The sequence below is a fragment of the Narcine bancroftii genome, chromosome 13 (assembly GCF_036971445.1).
Source record: "Narcine bancroftii isolate sNarBan1 chromosome 13, sNarBan1.hap1, whole genome shotgun sequence".
Taxonomy (NCBI): domain Eukaryota; kingdom Metazoa; phylum Chordata; class Chondrichthyes; order Torpediniformes; family Narcinidae; genus Narcine; species Narcine bancroftii.
Window position 1 is genome coordinate 42,308,547 of NC_091481.1, and position 15,085 is coordinate 42,323,631.

Here is a 15,085-nt window from a genome sequence, read left to right on the forward strand (position 1 = left end):
AGATAGGATGCAGAGTTGGGTTAGAAAAGTGGCTGATGGAGTGTGAGGTGATGCATTTTGGACGGACAAACCAGAAGGCTGAGTACAGGGTTAATGGTCAGTTATTTAAGAGTGTAGATGAACAGAGGGACCTTGGAATCCAAATCCATACATCCCTCAAGGTTGCCACACAGATTGATAGGATTCATTAATGGGGGATTGAATTCAAGAGTCATGAGGTAATGTTGCTTCTCCAGAAAACTGATGAGACCACACTTAGAGTATTGTGTTCAGATCGGGACACGTCATTATAGGAAGGAAGTGGAAGCTGTGGAGGGAGGACAGAGGAGATTTACCAGGATGCTGCCTGGATTGGGAAATAAGTTCTATGAGGCAAGGTTAGCAGAGCTGGGACTTTTCTCTTAGAGTGTAGAAGGATGAGAGGAGACTAGATAGAATTCTACAAGATTATGAGAGGTATAGATAGGGGGACAGCCAGCACCTGTTTCCCAGGGCAGGATCAGCAAACACCAAAGTGAACGGAGGGAAGTTTAGGGAAAACGTCCGAGAGTTGTGGGTGCCTGGAGGCTGGAAAAATATGGGTATTTAAGATAGATGCAATGATGAGTGTTCTGAGAGAGGGAGGGTTTTGCTGTTTTGGGAATGGGTGTATATAGATCAGCACAACACAAGCTGTCCTGTGCTGTAATGTTCTATGTTCCATGAGAGGCACCAGACTCAGGAAAAAGGCATGACTGGGCTGGGCCAACATGGTCTGTCTTGGCAGGTGACCATCAACAGGGGCAAGGAAAAGGTAGAGATGGAGGCTGCCCTGTGAGGGACACCCACCCTTGTATGGGACAGACCCTGCCAGGGCTCAGCCACCAACTTGTGAGGTTCCCAGCAAGGTTGGGGTGTGGGGAAGGGGGGCTGCACATGGTGCAGTCACCTCCACTGGGTGCTAACGGGTTATCAGCGCACATCTGCACGCTTCTGCCATGCCTCTAGCAACACACCCACACATCCCTGACCACTCCCCAGGGCTGGGCTGATTTACCTGAGCCGGGCAGGATATTGATGACTCCTCTGGGAATTCCAGCGCGAGCGGCAAGCTCAGCGAACTTCAGCGCTGTCAGAGGTGTGACCTGGAGCGAAGAGAGGGTGCAGACATGAGTGGGAGCATGGATGAGCACCAACACCAGAAGGGGAATGGAGAGGGCATGGAGACACAGGCCATGGGACAGGGACTGATGAAAGTTCAGAGATAGGGGACATGGCACATGGGCTGACGAAATGACCCATTCTGTTCTCCCATCCTTCGCTGAAGGGCACAGCCTCCCCCTTCTGCTGGGGATGGCCTGTACTGATGGAGTCCAGCAAGGTCATCGCTGTCAGTCCCACAGCAGAGCCAGGAGGAAGGGTGCAAGTATCCCTTTGGCAACCAGCCCAGCTCTATGTGTGACCAGCCAGTCAGCACCCACAGATCTGGCTCACACACACGTTCCTCTGGCCCTGCTGCTGACTGAAGGTGGATCAGCGCACGGTATGGCATGTTACCTGCGCTGGTTTCAGCACCAGGGTGTTCCCCGCAGCAAGACAGGCTGCACTCTTCCATGCCAGCATCATCAGAGGGTAGTTCCAGGGAATTATGATTGCACACACCCTGCAGCATAGGAAGAACAAAATGCCATCACACACCGTGCAGACCAAAAGCTCAGTCACAGGATGGACGCAGAAATTCAACCTTACCCCAGAGGCTCTTTCTTAGTGAACGTTAAATTGTGATTTGGCCGTGCTTGGTTAATGGGGATTGTTGAGCCCTAAAAAACATGGAAATGTGGTCAGTTTCCAGATTCCAGTATGAGCCATTCTTCAATCATTTCATCAGTCACGTTCAATTGAATCAAAATGTGGGGTCGGCAGGTTGATTCAGTGGGAAGGTGAGGAGCAGTGAGATGGGTCATCATCAGTCCAGATCTCCCTCTGCTCCTGGACTCCAACTGAAGGACTGTCCAGGGCATGAGTCAATGTGGGGAGAAACCAAGTCATTGCCACCCTCTTCCCAAGCCTTAAAACGCTGGATGGGTTTAACCTTGGAGGGGACAGCACTGGAGAGACTGACCTGAATCTTGTCACACCATCCGGCAAAGTATCGGAATGTCTGGATGGACATTCCAACGTGGGTCTTCAGGGCAAGCGTGTAGACAGCCCCAGAGTCAATGGCCTCAATGGTAGCCAGCTCCTCCTGGTGTTCTTCCATCAGATCTGCCAATCTGCAGGGAAACACATCACACAGGGGCATGGTCAGAGGCTGGATCCTCCTGCCCCACCCTGTTCCCAAAGGTGCAACGAGTGGCTGTAGCAATGATTCCGCCACCAGAAGGTGTCAGAATTTGAGAGGTGAGAGGTGAATGGGGAAAATAAAATCTGCTTATCCGCCTGAGGTTTTCTAAATTAATGTGACACACTGAAAACACAAATATGTAATTTAAGGAACAGTTTTACAACCTGACCTGGTGTCATTAGAAGAAAATGGTTAAACACAGAGGCTGGAGAACTGGAACACACATAAGGGTGGGAGGAGGGGCAAAGAGTACGGTGGGGGGGGAGTGGGAGAGAGAAAGGAAAGGAGCTGAGAGGTTGGGTTGAGAAAGATGTTCTCTGATGGGAGAGGAAAGCGAAGGGAGTGGGGAACAGAGGGATAGGGAAAGAGAGAGACTAGGGAGGGGTTTAACAGAAACTGGAGAAGTCGATAACTGGTTGAAGAATGCCCAGGCCCAATACTAAAGTTAAAAGTTTCATACATAAACATCACATACAACGCTGAGATTCTTTTTTCTGTGGGTGAGGCAAAATTACCAGGTATTGGCAGTGAAAAAATACTCAACCTACACATGTAAACAAATAAAGAAATGTAAATAAACTGACTGGGCAATCCAGAGAGAAAAATCGATAAAGTCAGGGTCTTTAAATGAGTCCCTGATTGAGTTTGTTGTTGAGGAGTCTGGTGGTGGAGGGGTAGCAGCTGTTCCTGAACCTGGGGGTGCGAGTCTTGTAGCACCGAGACCCGACACACCGACTGATGGCGGCCGCGAGAATAGAGCGTGTGCTGGATAGTGGGGATCCTTAATGATTGCTGCTGCTCTCTGAAAGCAGCGCTCCCAATAGATGGTCTTGATGGTGGGGAGGGTTTTGCCTGGGCTGTGTCCACTACCTTTTGGAGGGCCTTATGCTCAGGGGTATTGATGTCCCCCATACTTGACCGTGATGCAGCCGGTTAGCACACTTTCCATCACACATCTGTAGAAATTTGCCAGGGTTTCCGAGTTCATAACAAACCTCTGCAAACTCCTGAGGAATTAGAGGCTTCATGATGCCATTGGTGTGTTATGTTCAGGAAAGATCCTCTGAGATAGTGACTCCCAAGAATGGTTAGTGCAACACTGTTACAGCGCCAGTGATCAGGACGGGGGTTCGAATCCCGCGCTGTCTGTAAGGAGTTTGTATGTTCTCTCCGTGTCTGCATGGTGTTTCCCCAGGGGCTCTGGTTTCCTCCCACTGTTCGAAAGCATGGACTCGTGGGCTGAAATGGACTGTGCTGTATGTCTAAATCAGTGGTTCTCAACCTTTTTCTTTCCACTCACATACCACTTTAAGTATTCCCCTATGTCAGTGATTAGTAAGGAATTGCTTAAGGTGGTAAGTGGGTGGAAAAAAGATTGAAAACCACCATTTTAATCGTACCTAATTGACTCATTATGTGTGTAGTTTCATAACTCCAAAGGAAATGGGCCAATGACAAATTTTCTCAAGCAAAATATTTCAGTAACAATTGGGTCTAGAACAGTGATTCTCAACCTTCCCTTCCCACCCACATACCAGGTGTGTTGCTCCTCCATTTTGCGGGTGGCCTTAGTTTAGCAGTACATGAGGCCATGTGGGAACGGTGTACAAATTGTGTGTGAACCTTTGAGCCCATGGACATGCATCTCCGTGTGGGAACAGTGTATGAAATTGTGTGTGAACCTTTGCTGTTGCAGTAGACGGAGCAAAGGTGCAAAATGAAACGGTCTCCTGATCTGCATCCTGGCTCTGATGTGGAGGTCACCGGATGCAGTAGATGACCCCTTCACATTCACAGGTGAAGTGTTACTTTGCTTGGAGGGACTACTTGGGCCCTTAAATGGTGGTGAGGGAGGAGGTGTCGAGCAAGTGTGACACTTCCTGCGAGCACTAGGGTAGGTACCAAGGATGCAACTGGTGGACGAGGGAGCTGTGAAGGGAACTATCCCTGTGGAAGGCGGAGAGGGGAGAGGAGGGGAAGAGGTGCCTCGTGATGGAATCATGTTGCAAGTGGCAGAAATTGCAGAAGATATGTTGCATGTGTAGGCTGGTGGGCTGGTCGATGAGGACGGAGAGAATTGTGTCCTTGTTGAGTCTCATGACTGAGGGGGCCATAGCAGATATGCAAGAAGTGGAGGAGAAGTGGGTCAGGGCTGAGCTGCTGACATGTTTTCTGAAGAAGGGCATTTCAGGTTTTCTGGAATGGAAGACCTCATCCTGGGAGCAGATGGGACAGAGAGAGTGCAGGTGGTTTGGAGCTGAATTTAGGCATTCAGGATTCATGGTCTGTCAGATTAGTGATGAGGCTGTGGACAAGATTGCTGATCAACCTGCGCTTGTGGGATCGGACTACTCTGACCCACTCACGACAGTGTTCAAGATGAATAATGATGCCACAAGCAATCATTTGGGTACTGACCCCAGGTATTTTTGCGAACAAGCTGGAAGAGAATCAGAACCTACTTACTGATACAACAACCTCCCTCGGTCTCGTGCGTTCATTTTGCCCCATTGTCCATTCTCAAACGCATCCTTTGCTGCAGCCACAGCTTTATCAACATCAGCAATAGATGAATAGGATACTTGGCAGATCACCTGATACACGGAACAAGGAGTTTGACAATCCATTCGGGCTACTTATCATTTAATATCAGTTATTTACCACGGTAAGATCAAAACAGAGAGCACGGAAAGCACTCAAGAGGTCAGGCAGCACCAGTGCAGAGGTGACCTTTCAACCAATCTGAAATCCTGAGCTTTTCTCCCTCTCCAAATGCTCCCTGATCTTTGGAGAATTTCCGCCTTTCATTTTGGAGTTCCAGCTTTTTTGGGCTGGGTTCTGATGACTCTCTCGACAGTGAAACATCAAGTGAGAAGATTCCAACAGAACTAGCTCATTGTCTCAAGGCAGTCAGTTGCACTCTCTATGCTCTGCGCAGAGGGGACCGTGAAGCCACTGAGGTTGGAAGGGAGGGGAGGCACCTGCAACATCTGGGAAGCCCACTGAATACCAAGGAACTAAAGGGACTCAAACAATGAAGCCCTCAGATGCCGGGGTTGAGTTGCAAGACACAAACGTGCTGGAGCAACTCAGCAGGATATGCAGCATCGACAGGAAGTAAAGGGTAACCAACGTTTCAGGCCTGCGGCCTTCATTGGGTATATGCAAAAATAACCAGGAACCTGAATGAGAGAAAGGGAGGAGCTCAGGTGGATACAGGTGGGAGGGTAGAAGAGGAGGTGAGGGGGGAGGGGTACCTCTCTGATAGGAGAAGGAAGGGGGTGTAGCCCAGGAGAAACTGGGGGAGGAGGGTTTAATGGAAGCTGATCCTAATGCTATCTGGTTGGAGACACCCAAGGGAGACCAGATGGCAGGGGAAGGAGCACATGGAATCACTCTGATAATGCAGAGTGTAGATGTGGGGTAGGGGATACAACGGGCAGGGTGGAGTTGGGAATCAAACTTCAGGTAGTCTCCAAACAGACCTCCAATCCTGTTCACCCTCTCCCCAAGTATCTCTTGCCTTCTCCTCCAGTTCCCCACCCTCGTTCCTTCTTGCTCCTATAAGAAAGCTCCCCGCTCTCCTCATCACTTCTCAACTTTTTTCTCTTCTACCATCCTACCTGTGCCCATCTGTCAGCCTGTGGCCCCTCCTGCCTGTGCCCATCTGTCAGCCTGTGGCCCCTCCCACCTGTGCCCATCTGTCAGCCTGTGGCCCCTCCTTCTCCTTCCCATGTGCCCTTCTGTCAGCCTGTGGCCCCTCCTACCCCTTCCCATGTGCCCTTCTGTCAGCCTGTGGCCCCTCCTACCCCTTCCCATGTGCCTATCTGTCAGTCTGTGGCCCCTCCTGGCCCTTCCCATGAGCCCATCTGTCAGCCTGTGGCCCCTCTTGCCTGTGCCCATCTGTCAGCCTATGGCCCCTCCCACCTGTACCCATCTGTCAGCCTGTGGCCCCTCCTACCCCTTCCCATGTGCCCTTCTGTCAGCCTGTGGCCCCTCCTACCCCTTCCCATGTGCCCATCTGTCAGCCTGTGGCCCCTCCTGGCCCTTCCCATGTGCCCATCTATCAGCCTGTGGTCCCTCCTCCCTCCTCTCCCCACTTTTTTATGCAGGTGCCTGGCTGTTTTCGTTTATACCTTGACCAATGGCCCAGGTCTGAATCCCTTTCCTTCCTGCGGGACCTGTGGAAATTCTCCCGCACATCTGGGCACAGAATTGAAAGGTCCCTCTGATAGGAGCAGGGACAGGATCTCACGTCAGGTTGGAGGAGAATAACTGTTGCAGTTGTAAACTGATGAAGACAACACTGTGAATAGGATGCTGCAGGACAGGAGGAAGTATTACAGCAAGGTGGGATGGATTTGCATTTTAACATCCTGCACCTGGAACTCGGTGACCCTGCATATGTTTAAAACCTAGGTGAGCGAAGCAACATGTGTTCTGAGAATGACTGGTGGAGGAGGGGAAGGGCACAGTGTGATCAAACCCACAAAACCTGCCACCAAACACCTAAGCCTAAGGTAGTGGCTAACCTAGCCATCTACATGTTCACTGGAAAATTGGTGACTCACCGATCCATCGGTGGGGTTGATGCTGTTGTAAGTCTTCCCATCCTCTGCATTCGTGAACCTGCCGTCAATAAAGCACTGGTGTGGCATTTTCACAGTCATGTCATTTACATCCATAGTAACCTTCCGATTAGAACCAAACATCTCAAATTACCACCCCCGGTACCACCGAACACAAAATATCCAGCCCGGTACCTCCGAACACACTCTTCCCTTAAAAGATCCAGCCCAGTGCCACCAAACACACTCTCCCCTTAAAAGATCCAGCCTGATACCACTGAACACACTCTCTTAAAATTACCACCCCCAGTACCACCAAACACACTCTCCCCTTACAATTACCACCCCGGTACCACCGAACACACTCTCACCTTAAAAGATCCAGCCCGGTACCACCGAACACACTCTCCCCTTACAATTACCACCCTAGTACCTCCGAACACACTCTCCCCTTAAAATTATCACCCCCAGTACCACCGAACACACTCTCCCCTTACAATTACCACCCTAGTACCTCCGAACACACTCTCCCCTTAAAATTACCACCTCTGTACCAGGGTTCAGAGCAGATTCACCAGGATTTTGCCTGGATTGGGGAACAAGTCTCATGAGATAAGGTTGTTAAAGCTCAGGCTTTTCTCTGGAGCGACAAAGGCTGAGAGGAGGCTTAATTGAGGTGTGTAAGATGAAGAAGGGCTTAGACAGGGTGGACAGCCAGCACCTTTCTCCTGGGTGCCACAACTGCAAATACCAGAGTTGAGTGGAGGAAAGTTTAGGGGGAGATGTTATAAGTTCAGGGCCATCCATAATGTTTGAGACAAAGACAGATTTTTCCTTTACTTTTTCCTGTGCTCCACAGTTTTAAAATTGCAATCTAACAATTCACGTGATTAAAGTGCACATTCCAGATTTTATGAAAACATTATTTGTACTGTATACATTTTGGTTTGACCATGTAGAAATCACAGCACTTTTTTTATACATAGTCCCCTCATTTCAGGGCACCAAAATATTTGGGACATAGCAATGGTATGTATGTTAGAGATGTTATGTTTACTACTTGGTTACATACCCCTTGCATGCATTGACTGCCTGAAGTCTGTGATGCATTGATATCACCAGGTGTGGAGTATCTTCTCCAGGCCTCCACTGCAGCCACCTTCAGCTCCTGCTTGTTTCAGGGGCTTGTCCCCTTAAGTTTTCTCTTCAGCATATGAAAGCATGCTCCATTGGATTTAGATCGAGTGACTGACTTAGCCTTTCAAGCATTTTCCAGTTTTTATATTTAAATTTTAAACTTTAAAAAAAGCTTATCCCTGTGTAGTGATGTAATGTATTATGCCGACTACTTGCTATTGGTTACGACTGTAGATTGGCTCCACCCTACTGGTATAACAGATGGTAGAACTTATCCCACTGGTCAGTAGAGATGGCTTCTTCTGTTAATAAAAGCCTATAGTATGATACAAGTCTGGTCCTTGCTTATGGTATATCAATTTTATTAACAGAAGAAAAATTATGGATACTTCCCTGAAATCTGGAAAACTCGAGATAGATCAAGATGCCACCCGAGCTGGAGAAAAGTTCCACCACTGGCTCCAATGTTTTGAAGCGTACATGCGAAAGAACAATGTCGTGCAAGGTGCCGAGAAAATGGACCATTCCGTGGCTCTCCTCGGAGACGTCCCCTACTCGGTGGTCAGAGAGGTGGCTGGCTATCAGAACGCAGTGAATCTCCTTAAAGTCTACTATGATAGGCCTCAGAACACCCTGTATGCAAGAACCAGCTTCACATTCGGAAGCAACAAGCAGGAGAGAGCGTAGATGCTTTCGCGCTCGCCCTGAAAGGGTTATCCAGGGATTGTGCATGCGTCACCATCATGGCTGAAGCCCACCGTGAGTCCCTGATTTTAGACGCAATTGTAAACAGTCTGGACTCCGGATACGTTAGACAGCTTCTACTGGAGACTCCGGGCTTGACTTTTAACGCGGCTCTGCCACAAGTGAAGATGCTCCTAACTGCGTTACAAGGGGCGAAACCATTCGAGCAAGAAAGAGGTGCCAAAGTGGCGCCCCTCAAATCGACCCATAGTGAAGATTCGCTACTGAGTACCACAAAACCGCGACGCCAAAGCCAGTCCCCGAAGTGTTATTTCTGCGGCCTGGCACTACATGCCCGCAACCAGTGCCATGCACGCCAAGATGCCTGCGGGAAGGGCCATTGGGCAAGACCATGCCGAGGTAGAAAGATGACATCTGGCACTCACAGCAAGCAAAAGAAGAAGAAAGAAAAGAAGCACCCAAGCGTTGATACTAAGCAAAGTCGCCGTATTAACGCCATGATGCTGGGCTGGAGAATCAATGACTCGTCTAGTCCAACTTCGGCTTCGTCGACTTCTCCTGAATCATCCAGCGAATCAACCAGCGACGAGGTAAGGCCCTCTATGCCAATGCCACAAGGGGATCCAATCCTAGCTTCTATGAAGGTAAATCAAGATAAATCCAATGACCTGCAGCCTTCCACGATGAAAGTGGAGGTAAATGGACAGCCTATTAACTGTTTATTTGACTCGGGCAGTACAGACAATTACATTTACCCCTTGACCACTAAACCATTAAATCTGGCGTTATACCCAGCTAAACGCACGAACACGATGGCTTGCTCAGGACTAGAACAAGATATGACAAGTTATTGCAGAATTAATTAAAAAATACATGACAATGAGTATTCTGATTTCAAGATTTCTGTACTCCCTGGCTATGTGCTCCTATGCTTCTGGGTCTAGACTTTCAATGCCAAATGAAAAGTATCATATTGGCATTCAAACGGCCCCTTGCCATCGATCACTGTCTCGTCAAAGAAGTTTTGCGGTTTGTCATCACTAAAAATTAAACCCCTTAGTCTCTTCAATAATTTGACCTCGGATTGTAAACCTATAGCTACAAAAAGTAGGCACTACAGTACACTACACTACAGTAGCCACTAAAGACGAGGTTAAGAACTTGTTAAAGGAGAATGTCATCGAGAGCAGACGAGTCCTCGGCGCGCTCAAGTAGTAGTGGTTAGAAATGGCGTGAAACCTACAATGGTCGTGGATTACAGCCAAAGCGACGATGCCGCTTTAGTTGCCCATTCAGAGCCAGCTCTTCAGCGCTTGACGTCCTGCTTTGCGGAAACTGCCAAAATGTTTGGCCTGGAAGTCAGCCTGAAGAAAACTGAGGTCCTCCATCAGCCAGCTCCCCACCATGACTACCAGCGCCCCCACATCTCCATCGGGCACACAAAACTCAAAACGGTCAACCAGTTTACCTATCTCGGCTGCACCATTTCATCAGATGCAAGGATCGACAATGAGATAGACAACAGACTCGCCAAGGCAAATAGCGCCTTTGGAAGACTACACAAAAGAGTCTGGAAAAACAACCAACTGAAAAACCTCACAAAGATAAGCGTATACAGAGCCGTTGTCATACCCACACTCCTGTTCGGCTCCGAATCATGGGTCCTCTACCGGCACCACCTACGGCTCCTAGAACGCTTCCACCAGCGTTGTCTCCGCTCCATCCTCAACATCCATTGGAGCGCTTTCATCCCTAGTGTCGAGGTGCTCGAGATGGCAGAGGTCGACAGCATCGAGTCCACGCTGCTGAAGATCCAGCTGCGCTGGATGGGTCACGTCTCCAGAATGGAGGACCATCGCCTTCCCAAGACCGTGTTATATGGCGAGCTCTCCACTGGCCACCGTGACAGAAGTGCACCAAAGAAAAGGTACAAGGACTGCCTAAAGAAATCTCTTGGTGCCTGCCACATTGACCACCGCCAGTGGGCTGATAACGCCTCAAACCGTGCATCTTGGCGCCTCACAGTTTGGCGGGCAGCAACCTCCTTTGAAGAAGACCGCAGAGCCCACCTCACTGACAAAAGGCAAAGGAGGAAAAACCCAACACCCAACCCCAACCAACCAATTTTCCCCTGCAACCGCTGCAACCGTGTCTGCCTGTCCCGCATCAGACTTGTCAGCCACAAACGAGCCTGCAGCTGACGTGGACTTTTTACCCCCTCCATAAATCTTCGTCCGCGAAGCCAAGCCAAAGAAGGAGAAGACAGCCAAACCATAAACAGATACACTCAACTAGACGCATACCCCCAGCCAAACCATAAACAGATACACTCAACGAGACTGATACCCACTGTCTGCATTTCAGACATGGTCACTCGAATTGCTCAATACGAGATATACTCTACTATTGATCTGAAATCAGCTTACCAGCAGGTTCCCATCCATAAGGATGAAAGGAAGTTTACTGCTTTTGAGGCAGATGGCAAACTCTTCCAGTTTAAGAGTATTCATTTTGGCGTCATTAACGGAGTATCAGTTTTTCAAAGAGAAATGGATAAGTTAGTGGACACCTATAAGGTGGAGGCCACTTTTCCTTATTTGGACAATGTTACCATCTGTGGCAAAGGGGGTGTTTCTAGTGAGCCAGGAAAAGCGCGGTGATGCGAGGTGAAGCACGGTGACACCTCGAATTTGGTCGCACTGGAAACACATCCGGCTGTGGCCGATGTGTGGTGATTCGAGGTGCTCCGGCATCCTACTTTTGAAGTGGTCGATGCAAGGTGATGCGAAGGACAACCTCGCAGTGGAAACACCGCGGGTGACTCACCGGAAGTCGTGATTTTTCACCCACGGTTTTCAATTGCTCATCGGACTTCCTGATCACCTCGCATCACCCTGCACCACCTCGCATTCCTCGCATCACCTCGCATCGCCCCGCATCACCGCGTATTCATCTCTCGGTAGAAACAGTTCAGGTAGTCCAAAGATGCACGGTGAAGCGAGCGACAAAAAATCGCGGTGATCCGAGGTGATGCGAGGTGTCCTTAGTATAAACACAGCTAATGACACGAATGATCATGATGGAAATTTGCAACAGTTCATACAAGTAGCCAAATCCTTGCGATTAACTCTAAATAATGACAAGTGTGTGTACCGCACAAAGAAACTGCCAATATTAGGCTACGTAGTAAATCAGGGAGAAATTTGTCCCGACCCTGAGAGAATGCGACCACTCATGGAGCTGCCCCCTCCAACAATGCAAAAGGCCCTCAAACATTCTCCTATTATACTCAGTGGGTACCACATTATGCTGTCAAAGCACGATCACTTTTTAAAACCACCCATTTTTCTCTGAGTGATGAGGCTCTCCGAGCTTTTAAAAACATTAAGCAAGATATAGCTAAGGCCTCCATGTCTGTAATTGAAGATTTACCTTTTCAAGTGGAATCGGATGCATCTGATTTTGCTCTAGCTGCCACATTAAATCAAGCTAGCAGACCTGTAGCTTTCTTTTCCCTCACACTGCGTGGACCAGAATTGAAACACTCATCCGTTGAAAAGGAAGCACAAGCGATTATAGAAGTTATCTGCTACTGGAGGCATTTTTTAGCTGGCAGCAAGTTCACCTTGCTAATTGATCAGAAATCTGTTGCCTTCAACACTAAATTGAAAAGCAAGATTAAAAACGATAAGATTATGCGATGGCGCATCGAGCTTTCCACTTATGACTATGACATAATCTATCATCCAGGAAAATTCAATGATTCTCCCGGATGCTCTCTCTCACGCTTCTTGTGCAAGTCTGCAGTTAGACTGATTAAAGATTCTCCATGAAGAACTGTGCCACCCAGGGATCACCAGACTTTATCACTATGTGAAAAATCTCAATCTCCCCTATACTGTGGAGAATGTGAGAACCTTAACTGCTCAATGACCTATCTGTGCCGAATGCCAACCTCGTTTTTACATACCCTCCCCTACCTCATTGATCAAAGCTTCTAGACCCTTTGAATGTCTCAGCGTAGATTTTAAAGGGCCACTGCCTTCAAATAATAAAAACATTTATTTTCTTAGTGTTATTGATGAATTCTCTCGTTTCCCTTTTGCTATTTCTTGCATTGGTTTCTGCTGCTTCGGTAATTAAATGTCTTGATTCCATTTTTAGCATTTTTGATTACCTGAATTTCATTCATCATGACAGAGGTTCAGCCTTTATGAGCTCAGAGCTTTGGCAATTTCTTCTTGACAGAGGTATTACCACAAGTCATATGACCAGTTACAATCCTCGGGGAAATGGGCAAGTTGAACTCAGCAATGGCACAATCTGGAAAGCCGTCACTATGGCACTCAAATCTAAAAGTCTCCCCGCCAGTCACTGGCAAGAAGTGTTACCTGAAGCTTTGAACTCTATCTGTACTTTACTTTGCACATCAACTAATGAAACGCCTTGTCAGCGTTTGTTTTCTTTTTCCAGAAAGTCGAAGACTGGATCGACCTTTCTAGACCTGGAGAAGTTTTACTGAGAAAGCATGATAGACAGAGCAAGGTGGACCCTCTAGTCGAGCGTGTACGTCTGATTCATGCTAACCCGCAATATGCTCAAATTGCTTTCCCTGATGGGAGACAGGACATTGTTTCCCTTAGGGATCTTGCTTCGTCAGAGGTTCTGCCTAGAGCTTCTAACCATTTTCCTGCTCTTACTTATTTTCCTTTGCCTTCAGAATATGTATCTGAACAGTGTGTATCAGAATAGCATGTATCTGAACAGTTTGTATCTGAACAGTGTGTATCTGAACTGAACAGCATGTATCTGAACAGCATATATCAGAACAGCGTGTATCTGAACAGCGTGTATCAAAACAGCGTGTATCAGACAGGTGTATCAGAACAGCGTGTATCTGAACAGCATATATCTGATCAGCGTGTATCTGAACAGCGTGTATCAAAACAGCGTGTATCAGACAGGTGTATCAGAACAGCGTGTATGTGAACAGCATATATCTGAACAGCGTGTATCTGAACAGTATATATCTGATCAGCGTGTATCTGAACAGCGTGTATCAAAACAGCGTGTATCAGACAGGTGTATCAGAACAGCGTGTATGTGAACAGCATATATCTGAACAGCGTGTATCAGAACAGTGTGTATAGAACAGTGTGTATCTGAACAGCGTGTATCAGAACAGTGTGTATCTGAACAGCATGTATATGAACAGCGTGTATCAGAACAGTGTGTATCTGATCAGCATGTATCTGAACAGCGTGTATCAGAACAGTGTGTATCTGAACAGCATGTATCTGAACAGTGTATAGAACAGCGTGTATCTGAACAGCACATATCTGAACAGCGTGTATTAGAACAGTGTGTATCTGTCCCTGAAATCCAGTCTGTAACACATAGAGACTTACCCCAAACAACACCTGTGACTAATCATTCTTATCTCCTGAGAAGGAGGCTTCTCCTGTTAGCTTACAGGAGCCCTCACCAATTATTCTGTGTCGGTCTCAGAGAGTTTCAAGGCCACCCCAACGGCTTACTTAAATTTTAATTGCAGCATTTCTCACAGCTTTTTTTGACTACTGATTTTCTCTTTTCTTCTGTAGAGTTTTATCCCTTAGATTTTTTTGCTATTACTTAAAATTGGTTAAATTGGTATTATGCTGACTGCTTGCTATTGGTTATGACTGTAGATTGGCCCAACCCTACTGGTATAACAGATGGTGCAACTTATCCCACTGGTCAGTAGAGGTGGCTTCTTCTGTTAATAAAAGCCTATGGAATGATACAAGTCTGGTCCATGTCTCTGTATTAATTAAAAGGGTGAAATCCTTCAGTAGATGAAGGATTAGTTTCACAGAATAGTTCTATCTGGATCTTAATAAACTCATAAAAGTCCTTCCCTTTCAACAGTGTGGTATTCAGATGCCATCTATACAAGCTTTCCTATTTTCCATTATCATAATAGTTAAAGTTAATGGTGAATGATCTGATAGAAGTCCCACTAAATTTTCCATTTTTACCACTCTACTTTTTAACTGTGCTGACATTAAAAACAAATCAATCCTTGTACATGAGTCATGTACCTTTGAGTAGAATGAATAGTCTCTTTCTACAGCCATGCTGACTATTCTCGAGTACTTCTCCAAATGCTCATAGATCCTCTCCTAAGAATCCTCTCCATTAGTTTCCACACCACTGACGTGAGACTCACTACAATTCCCAGGATTCTCCCTATTATCTTTTTAAACAAGGGGACTACATTTGCCATTCTCCAATCCTCTGGCACTTCCCCTGCAGCCAAGGAGGATTCAAAGATCATATCTAATGCCCCAGCTATCTGTTCCCTCACTTC

At 47.4% G+C, this 15,085-nt stretch overlaps 1 protein-coding gene across 1 annotated transcript in view; it reads right to left on the bottom strand.

Moving 5' to 3' along the window:
* Positions 1–15,085, bottom strand: part of aldh1l2 (aldehyde dehydrogenase 1 family, member L2) — a 94,018-nt gene that overhangs the window by 24,236 nt on the left and 54,697 nt on the right. Inside the window, exons 11-16 of the mRNA XM_069909979.1 lie at positions 6,895–7,014; positions 4,790–4,917; positions 2,102–2,252; positions 1,729–1,799; positions 1,537–1,642; positions 1,037–1,124 (exon numbers count right to left, since the gene is read on the bottom strand). Coding sequence (XP_069766080.1) covers positions 1,037–1,124; positions 1,537–1,642; positions 1,729–1,799; positions 2,102–2,252; positions 4,790–4,917; positions 6,895–7,014 — 664 coding nt within the window. The remainder of the gene's footprint in view (positions 1–1,036; positions 1,125–1,536; positions 1,643–1,728; positions 1,800–2,101; positions 2,253–4,789; positions 4,918–6,894; positions 7,015–15,085) is intronic.